The sequence below is a fragment of the Olea europaea genome, unplaced genomic scaffold (assembly GCF_002742605.1).
Source record: "Olea europaea var. sylvestris unplaced genomic scaffold, O_europaea_v1 scaffold1252, whole genome shotgun sequence".
Taxonomy (NCBI): domain Eukaryota; kingdom Viridiplantae; phylum Streptophyta; class Magnoliopsida; order Lamiales; family Oleaceae; genus Olea; species Olea europaea.
Genome location: NW_019229960.1, coordinates 89847 through 100957, shown reverse-complemented (window position 1 = coordinate 100957; position 11111 = coordinate 89847). Strand labels below are relative to the sequence as shown.

Here is an 11111-nt window from a genome sequence, read left to right as displayed (position 1 = left end):
AATCTTAGGCTCAAATATTCTCTCACCTAAGTTGAAGCTAGAATTAACTATGTCATTTAAACCCGAATAAAGCTCATCGAATGTCTCATCTTCTTTCATCTTAATCTCTTCAAATCTAGTGGCCAGCATCTGTAACTTAGAATTCTTAACAGCCTGAGTTTCTCATATGTGGTTTGTAAAAATATCCAAATCTCTTTCGCAATCTTACACATAGACACACGCCTAAATTTTTCAGGTGACATGGCCATAAATAAAGCGTGTAGGACTTTACTATTCCAATTGTACTCATCTAAACTTGTCTTAAACTAATTAGCAATAGAAGTCAAGGTGATGACACTATTATCGATGCTAGAAGAGGTAGTCCAACCATTTATTACGCTCAACCAAATATGCTCATTCATTGATTTTAAGAAGACTCTCATTTTAACTTTCCAATATGCATAATTACTGTCATCAAAATAAGGAGGAACGAATAATGACTGGCTTATCCAAACTAATAGGGTCAATGATTAAATTTTAGGCTCTGATACCACTTGAAAAGTTACAATACCACTTGAAGATTCTATTTATCCAATTTATTTTAACCCAACATGCGGAGTTATATAATTAAAAGCAAGAAGTTACTTTTTAATTGTTTTTAACTGGTTGATCAAACAAGTCAAATTATCTATCATTAAATTGCCACAGTTTGTAATATAAAAACAATAAATAACACAAGAATTGATGACGAAGAAACCAACAAGAAACCAACTGGGTAAAAATTTCGAGACCAAGTCATTAACCACCACAATAGACAATAATGAACTTACAATAATATTTAGTTTAGAAAATTTCACTAGACTCACTGATCTACTTCGTACAATCTCTAAGACAGGCTAGAATGTGCTTCACTCATACCTATTCCTGATCTTCTAGAATTGTCTATCTCCTGTAGATAACAAAAAATACTTTGTTCTTGTATTTTTCCTTTGCTTCTGGTCCAACCTTCTTCAATCTTCAGCAATCTTTGAAAGCTATTAAGAAAATATCTTCATGTATGTGTATAGAAAGTGGGTGTTTTGAATTATATAAACTTGATTTTTTTTCAAATATATGGTTGTATGAATTCAAGAATCAATAAATAAATCAAAAGCTTAAATGTGTTCTTGAATCTTTGAAGGATGATATGTAGGAGAATTAGAATAAACGACCACACCAAAATTCGTGTTAAGGGATGTGTATATATAGTAAAAGACATTTAGGTGACATGGGCCAGATAAAACTCTTGAAAAATGCGAACTAGGATTTTTCACATAACACAGTTGCTCAAGTGCCAGGCTAACGACAAGTGAGGGACTGGTGTGTCATTCGAGCAATAGCTTATCGATAGGCAAGCGATAAGGTGACTGCGTTTTCCACTCGAGTATCAGATGGGTGATAGGTTAGAGTAAATCCACGACTCTTTCCTTCTTGTTCCAAACTTTAATCCTAAGTTACCTATTTCATCTATCCAATCTTTCAATTGACTCTTTGACTTTTACAACTTTTCATATTAGTCCTTTTGTCTAAAGAATTGTCAAAACAATAAAATCGTAACAATTATTATTATTATTATTGGTTGTTGGAGTAAGTTTTATAAGCTACTAAAATGTGAAACTATGTTTTAAAAATTACACAATTTATTAAATATGTAATTCTACTTTTATTTTTGTTTATGTCATTCCAAAGCTAAACTTAGTGTGTGTTAGAATTGGGTTGTGACCTGAATTCTTGTTAAGTATTTGATTAGAAATATTATTGGAAGAGTATTGAGAGTTAGTAGTAGGCTTGAAGATGTTTTGAAGGAGTTCAAAGTGAATTTGACTCATTTTTTATCCCAAATTCTTTATTACTGGTTTTACTCATTGTATTGAGACTTCACTTTATATTAAACTCTTCATGTATTAATTCTCCTAATATGTTAGGGATTCTTTGTGTATAAATATGTGATGTACAACAAATATTGAAATTGACCAATTCTCTAATTAATTATTGGTCCAAAGAGATCTTTTTGTAGCTCCTTCTTATTGATTATAGTGAATTCTCTACCACTACTCGTGATTTTTTCGGATTTGGATTTTTACGTAAATCTTGTTTTCTTTGTGATTCATTATTTTCATATTGTCCATATTTTTTCGTTCTTTAATTATTTGGTCAAATTCTCAACAAATTGTTATTTTAGTCGTTTCGAATTCAACAAAATAGTTTCAGATCAGGTTCAAATTATAACAAGTGATATCAAAGCTGAAGGTTTTATTTTGGCTTGGGAGGTCCAAATTGGATATTAAAGTAAGGTTGAAACAAAGTCAATTGTTTCATGGACGTCAACTATGAAATTTGAGACTTCGCTTTTGGATCGCAACAGTAAATTCTTTTGTGGCAAATCAAGATGCGAGCGGTTCTTGCTCAATTGGATCTTGATTATACTTTGTTGGGGATACATAGAATTCCCGCACTAATGACTATGGAGGAAAAGTAACGAAAGGATCGGAAAGCCCTATCGTAGATATATCTTAATCTTTCTAATCAAATTCTTTAGGATGTGGTAAAGGAGAAAAGTATTGTTGGGCTGTGGTTAAAATTGGAGCAACTTTGTATAATAAAGAGCTTGACAAGTAAGTTACACTTGAAGTAGCAGTTGTATTCTTATCGCTTGACAGAAGATGGATCTTTGAAAGATCATCTATCGGTGTTCAAGGAAATCGTCACTTACTTGGAAACCATAGAGCTCAAGTATGTTAAAGAAGATTTAGGGCTCATATTGTTATGTTCATTGCCGCCTTCATATGTGACTTTTAAAAATACCATTATCTATAGTCAAGATACTCTTACTATTAACGAAATATATGATGTGCTTTATTCCAAGTAGAAGATGAAGCATCTAGTCATCAGATTTAAGGCACACGTAGGGTCATGTTATTCATGAGAGGAAAACAGGTGATAATGGAAGGGATAGAGTCAAGGATAGCAACAATGATATAGTCTATTGGTATTGCAACAAGAATAGCACATGAAGAATGATTGCTATGAGTGGCGGAACAAGTTTACTACTATAGATTAGAAGGGACAACTAGAAAATTTCAGTTTTGATAGTCTTGTAGAAGAAGATCGCAATAATATTGGAGATCTTTTGGCAATTACTGATAATGACTTCAAACTTGACGATGATTGGATTCTTGATTTGACTTGCACTTTTCATATGTGGCCAAACCAGGATTGATTTTCTTCATATGAAATAGTTACAGAGGGTTCTGTGATGATGGGAAATAATTCACCTTATAAAATAGCTGGGATCAGTAATGTGAAATCAAGATGTTTAATGGGATGATTAGGACACTTGGCTAGGTTCAACATGCAGGTATAAACGGGAATATAATCTCTTTCAATACTCTTGATTCAAAAAGGGTACAAGTATACTTGTAGAGGTGGAGTTTCGAAAGTTAGCAAAGGTACCCTGATTGTATTAAGAGGGTGGATAAAACCTCAGTTATATGTGATAGAAGGTTTAGCAATCACTGTGGATGCAGCAGCAGCTTATGGTTTGATAAATGGTGACTTAGGTGGAGTCAGTTGTAATCGGATTATTTGTGGTGATTCGAATAATAATATTGGAGAGCTCAGGTGGAGCTAATTGTGATCTTGTTGATCAAGGTAATTTGACCAGGTTTGATAACTCGATGGAGATGGAAGTGCTCTTGGTGATTCGAATAGTTTTGGTGACTTGGCTGGAGCTGGAAGTAAATAGGGATAAATCAAACAAGGTTAGGACAAGGTAGTTCTGTTAGTAGGTGAGGCATGGATTTATTTCATGGTTGCCGAGTATATCCAGCACGGGCGCGATATAAGAGGTAGAGTAATTTGGTGGAGTGTTTTGTTTGGAGAATTTTGTTGAAGCTGAAGAGTTAAGTTTCATTTCTTGCAATGAAATTCGTGTCAAGGTAGAGTTTGTTAGAATTAGATTGTAAACCGAATTCTTGTTGAATATTTAATTAGAAATAATATTGGAAGAGTATTGAAGGAATCCAAAGTGAATTTCATTCATATTTCATCCCACATTGTCTATTATTAATTTTACCCATTGTATTGAGACTTCACTTTATATTAAACTTTTCATGCATTAATTTTTCTAATATGTTAGGGATTCTTTAGTTATAAATATGTAGTGGCAACACATATTGGAATTTACCAATTATCCAATTAGTTATTGGTTCAAAAAGATCCTTTGTAACTTCTTATTATTGATTATAGTGAATTCTCCGTCTCTCCTCGTGGTTTTTTCGGATTTGGGTTTTCATGTAAATCTTGGTTTCTTTGTGATCCATTATTTTCATATTGTCCATATTTTTCCGTTCTTTAATTATTTAATTGAATTCTTAACAAATTGGTATCAGCGTTATTCCGTATTCAACAAAGTGATTTCAGATCTGGTCCGAATTATAACAGTATGTGCAAAGAAAAATGACCCACGAGTTTATATATATTGTGCAATTATTAATAATAAAAAACTACATATTAATGGAAAGTACGTATCTTGAGATTTGTGAGTTCTTCTGGAATTTTGCTTCTTGCAAGTAGGGTAGTCAATTTGGACCCAAAACTCATTTACTTTCTAAACATGAATCATGGAACAAGCATAGCCTTCAATGTACATGAGCTTAATTTGGATCGACAATGGGATCGACCTTGTTTCCGGTGATTCGTTCAAAAGATCAAGTAAATGATGATTGTTTGGCTGTGCTAAATAAATAGATTAGATTTAATTTTAAGTTAATTATTTTGTCAAACCCAATTTTCAGAGTATTCTAATAAGTAATAGCCAATAAAATTTTCAGATGTATTTAAAACAAACTTTAAAAGAATAATAAATTTTTAATCTTTTTAAAAATTTAAAATCATACTGAAATTATGGGTTCGACTAGCGAAACTTTTCAAAGCATTGAAAAGTGGAATTTATATTGAAAGATTCAATGGCTCTAATATAAACAAACACCAATAAATTAATGAACCATGTTCAGCATAGACTGGGAACCAACACCAGTTGATAGAAAGAATAAATGTCTTAAAGCATAAAATCACTAGAATCGAAGAAACTATTGTTTTCAAAAAGTTGTGGACTTCTTTATTAACATTAAATGATATAATTCTCAAAGAACGTGTTTTTTTGGGGGTCCTGGGGGTAACGTACGTACTGAAAATAATTCTTTATGATTTGTCTATTGTAATAATTAATAATATACTACTGATTTCGGAATACCCTAGCTGTCAAGACAAATATAAACAACTTCGAAAATCGCAGTATATTCTGGAATTAATAGTTTTTCCCGTAATTTTCATACTTTAATGAATATCTTGGAATTATCATATGCTCTAAAAACAGCAAAATAGGTTAGCTCGAAATATCCCATCTCTTTCAACAAATTCTATATATTAACTCTTCAGAAGAACACAGAGTAGAAATTCTGATACCCCCATGTGCCTTTCTGTGAATTCTCACTTAACTTAAATCACTCTGCATTTGATCAGACCTATCCAACTCAACAATCCTAAACAAGACAAACAATGACCAATCACCTTAAATCTGTCTTAGATAAATATAGAACTTCGACAAAACCAAAGTGGCCAAGCATCTTTACATGTAATAGTTATGTTACAGAACAAAATACCCATATCATTAAAAGGAAAGACTACATTGAAAATTGACCCCCCAAAATCAATTTGTAGTGTTCACTAGATCCACATCTAGGAATCACTTGCACAGATAATAACAAGTATGATAAAATATACTAATGTATTTTGTAACTAAAAATTATAAAGAAATGGAATACCATATGAAATTGTTAATATATATGAATAATGTTGTTCAAATTCACTACTGACCCATAAATAGTCATGTTATATATGACTTTAGTTTATTTTTGGTCCTAATTATTGTCATCTTAAATGTAGGATTTTAAGATGACACGTCACCGATGATCAATAAACACAGCTTATCAATGACAATACTTTATTATATACAACTCTTAAGATGAAGGAAATATTGTTATACAAAAGGAGCTAATTTCTTAATCTTTAGGCAAGTTCAAAAGATGCAAAATCAAAATATGTTTATTGCATGAGATCTAAGAACGTATTTGCTATACAATATTAGCATGAACTTGACTGTAAAGTACACAACAATTTAAATTAATGTTGTTTAGAAATCTAGAGTCCATCTTTGCAAAGAGCTTAATTAGGATATAAGCTCAGTATGTTGGAGTAATAAACAAGGAGTGGTTTTAGCTATTATGCTGCAGCTAGGGTTAGGGTTTGATGAGTGTTAATTATTATTCTTCATTCCTTATCCAGCATTCTTCATAATGTTCTGCATTTATTCTCATGCTGAGAAGGTTATTAAATAGGCTCAAAGAGAAACAAACAAAAGAAGCGTTTTTTACGCCTATAATCATGCATGATGTAATAATATTCCCTTTGGGAATAAAAAAGGGTATGTGTATGATACTTAAATGTATTGATTCCTTGTAGTTGGTGGAAAATTTGGAAGGATTGAGAAAGAAAAAAAAGTGAAAGACCAGAACACAAATGTATGGATTTATGCACTAAATATTACAATAGATCTGATGACGATGATTACAGTACAAAGAAAAAGGGAATCAGTGTTATGTTGCATCTGACTTATGTATTCTTGAAAATTGAACTGTGATTGTTTGTTAATGTTAATAATTAGTTTATATGAACAATAATATTAGTGATGCACTGGTCTATGTGAAAAGGTGTTCACGGCATTCGATGAAGTTTTTAGTCAGTTTCTTCATCCTCTGAGCCCCAAATTGTGTGTGTAATAATCCTCAACTAATTGAAGGAAAGAAAAAAAAAAAAAAAAAAAAAAAAAAAAAAAAAAAAAAAAAAAAAGTACTTCCTTAACCTGTACTTCTGGCCTGAAATAAGATTTAATTAGACTTGAAAAGGTTTAATTAGACTTCAAATACTGCCTTAAACATAATATGTTCATCTCCTAAAAATACTATCTATACTTGAATAGGTTTAAGTAGACTCCTATGCCAAATCTTCTACCTGCGATAATCTATTGCCTTATACAGTGTGAATTGTTCATGCACTGAGAGTTAACAATTGTAATCCTTTGTAGGAAATTCAACGGTCATATCTATATCGTGATCAAGAACAATAATTTTAATGTATAAGAAGTAAAGATTATCACACTTAATAAAATTACTATTACACACTGCAAATTTGACAAGTATCTTGAAAGGAGAAAGTAAAGGTGTGCCATGTTGAAGGAAGAAGAGTTAATCTCAAATCATCAAAATAAAGGAGAAATAAGGGCAGATAAACTTTCAGCTGAAATTAACAGATAAAAAAGAAGTATTCTGCATACTTATGTTGGAATTACCATTATGCAGTTTACTTCACCTTTGGAGCACCACCAAGCCTGAGTTCGAGATCCAATTCCTCTATGGTGCTAGAACACACTTTAAGAACCTCCAATTGGGGATGACATATCTCAACATGACTCGATTTTTGTAAAAACGTTAACGGCCTCAGATCGATTCTCCTTCTTTTACAACCTGCAACTTCCTCATCACTACTGGATTCATTTGTTCGAGTTCGATAAACAGCTAAATCATCTGTGGGACAATCTTGTTTAGCCTTAGTATATGGTTCTAAAGTCTTAGATTTCCTCTCTTCATTGTACAAATTGAAAACTTCAGCATCCTTCTCTGCAATAAAGCTAGACCAGGATGCAGGAGGGGAAGAAACGTTATTCTTCTGATTAACTTCTAATCGTCTGGAAAAGAAACGAAGGCCGGGTAACTTTTCATCGGAGTTGGCCTTCGTGGGTAGAGCGGAAACCCTAATATGCGAAGAAGGCGAAGCTAGAATTTCAGGATCAGAAAAATCAGGATTAGGGTTGTACAGCAAGGTACATATTTGAGATGGAAATTGAAGATCAACGTGATTATGAGTAAGATCTTCGGTTTGAGGAATTGGAGACTGTTTCAATCTGGCTCTATCCCTCCTATGGACATTCATATGACCTCCTAGGGCTTGAGCAGACCTGAACTCTCTTCTACAAAAACTGCAAGAATAAGATCTTGGAGGCCATGTACACCCTCCAAGAGCTCCAGCTGCATCTTCTGCAAAAGCTTGTTCTTCCCAAGAATCTCCATATGATGCAAAAACATGTGAATTCAAATCGCCTTTTTTCTTTTCCCACATCCAATTCCTTGTTTGCTCCATTCTGACAAAAAAAGAAAACCTGATTTTGGATCAATTCCGCAAGAAGACAAGACAAGTATGGCTGACAGCTTTAGAGAGGAAATAAGAATTGGAAAATGACAGATATGCAGTCTACTTCTGAGTAATTGAGAAGTTACTTAGAAAAATATGGTGGAGAGACCGAGTGATTAGCTGAAAATAAGCCATTTTTGCTAAGTTAGGGGTGGAAGGTGGGTTGGTGGGCACTCTAACTTTGGCCGTTCTCTCATGCAGATAATATTTTGTATTTTGGTGGGTCTTTCCAAACAAAAATCTCCTTGTCGTAATGCCTGACTGTATTTTCACAATTCTTTTCAATTCTTTTGAAAATTCACATGAGTGGGTCATTCAAAAACGTTTCATAAACGGTCAGGAGTGCTTGGAATTTAGATGCAGACTGAGATTTTATGAGTTCAGTCATGAAAATGTCCAAGTCCTCATGGTTCGAGGAATCATGAGCTTGGACTTTTAATTTCTTTTCTTTTTTTATGCAGGTTTTGCGTATTTCTCCTTTTGTCTTCAACGTATACAACTGATACAGACATTTCCGCATTCGTATTCTCAAGAATACACTTTAAAAAAAAAAGGTAAAATTACCGCTGCTATATTAATTACTTAACGATGAAGGTGGACCTTTTTTGTAACACTATTACTTTGGCCTTTCAATTCTAGAATAACACTCTTTAATTTTATTTCATTGTGTATTTGAGAAGACCAGAAGGCAATTTGAGTATAATTAAGTTTAAAATATCCATGAAACATTGCTTTAGATCTAATTAGCGAAAATGATTCTCTAATGTATAATTATGTTAAATATAAACTGTACAAGTAAAATGTTAGTACAAAAACTGTGCAATAGTATTTTTATTTTATTTTATTTTTCATGATTAAAAAGAGAATGCAGCCAAACGTGCCAATTGTTGTGAATCTCGTACTGGAAAGCACATGTAGAAATCAATAAAAATCTAGATTAGCATTGGTTGCAATTTGCTTTCTACGTAGAAACAATGTTAGGATTTTCTGATCTTTAATATTTTGCCTCTAAATTTGTCTCTAAAATAGAATTTACAATAACACTATACTATTATATGAGTTCATGTGCAAGATATACAACCTTTTGAGTTAATTCTTCAATATATATGTTAATTTGAATGGAGACTCTATTTATAGGCATGCGCTAGTTTGATCATCTCTTCTATTTTGTTGCATAATTATCTCATGTTTGAATCTCTTTCTTAAAATTCATTTTAAATCGCACTCTTTCAATAACATAATTTTGTACATAAACTTAAAATTCTTACTACTTTTAACTACACAATTTTCTAAAAATTTTGCTTGTGACAAAATATATTCTAAAAATGGGGCTCATAGAGGGCTTTAGTACTCCACCCTTCCATCATATTACCCCATTTGTCAATGGAACTCTAGCACATAACTCTAGTCATTCCACATTCAGAGGCGGGGTTCCATTTATGCCTATTAAGACTTTATGTTCTATTTTAAAATATCAACATTGTTAAAGGTAATTCTAACTCTTATATGTTGATAATTTTTTTTCGATGTAAAATTTTTTATCTTAATATGTCCTTGCAATATGAATGGCTACAAGGTGAGTTCAGGTCTAGGCAACCTCCCCCACTAGGTAATTTCTCGCCCCGTACCTGTCCCATTACTCGTTTAAGGTGGGAGGAGCTGGCCTTTGTCCCGTTTAGTACCCGTTTAATTTTTTTTTTTTTTATAATTCGTTTTATTGTCTCATTCATTAAAGTGGGACAATAATATAGTTTTTAAATTTATTTATTTCTTTATTTATTTTTAATAGTTAAATTATTCAAACATATTTGTTAAATGAAGGTTTTTATTATTTATCCGATTCTTTGGATAATCTTAATTGCCATCTTCTATTAAAACTAATGAAATTTTGTGAAGTTTTCCATTAAAGTATTGATTTTTATAAAAAAAAAAAAAAAAAAGTTAAATGGGGCAGGGCGGGCCCTAGCTACCTATTCCCGCCTGGGGCAAAATCCCCCATCCTATCCCCGACTCGAATACTCGATTAAGTGGGTGGAGCGGGATCGCGGGTATTGGGTTTGACGATTTTTTGCCATCTCTACCTCACGATGATGGCTCATTTGATCAAACTCATCTCAAGATCTATGCATCAGTTAAATCTAATCGGATTGAATTGTTTGTTAGATCTTAATAGGTTTTGATATCATATTCGGACTTGAACTTTCATTTTAACAGGTCAATGAAAAACCAAATTCCTTGTATGTTAGTTGTTTATTTCATCATTTTTTGACGTAAAAAATTTATCCCTTTGACATTTTATTAAAGCTTTGTTTGTGCTCCATTTTTTATGAAAACGATTTTTGTAATAGTAATTTTTGAAAGACTGTGTGATTAAAAAAGGAAAAACTTTGAATTTATATGTAAAATTATTTTATTGAGAAAATATATGATTAAAAATGAGTTTAAAAAATTAATTTTTTTTAAAATTAGGATCAGACATGAGCTAAGTCCCAAATTAGTCCCACTAACGGACCACATTCAGGCAATGCACCGATTCCTGACTACTGGAGAGTAAATTGGCCTCTCTTCCTCATCATTCAACCACTAAAACAAGGGTGGCGTTGATTTTTCTTGATTAAACATGGTCAAGCCGCCTGTCACTGATAAGATTTGTTAACAAATTTTTAGGATAATTACAGCAAAATCCTGAAAATAAATAACGTACCCTTAATTATCAAAGTGTTGGAGTTGGGTTGTTTGGTTAGTTTGGTAAACAATATTGTTAGGATTTTATTGTATTGCCAAAT

At 32.3% G+C, this 11111-nt stretch overlaps 1 protein-coding gene across 1 annotated transcript; it reads right to left on the bottom strand.

Moving 5' to 3' along the window:
• Positions 1-7193: 7193 nt before the first annotated feature.
• LOC111374460 (zinc finger protein 10-like) lies at positions 7194-8502 on the bottom strand. The gene has a single exon (XM_022997128.1). The coding sequence runs from the start codon at positions 8272-8274 to the stop codon at positions 7438-7440; it is 837 nt and encodes a 278-aa protein (XP_022852896.1). The 5' UTR covers positions 8275-8502; the 3' UTR covers positions 7194-7437.
• Positions 8503-11111: the final 2609 nt, after the last annotated feature.

What these genes read in the sequence shown, in the direction of transcription:
- LOC111374460 (XM_022997128.1), bottom strand. Translation starts at nt 8,274, where the DNA reads ATGGAGCAAACAAGGAATTGGATGTGGGAAAAGAAAAAAGGCGATTTG.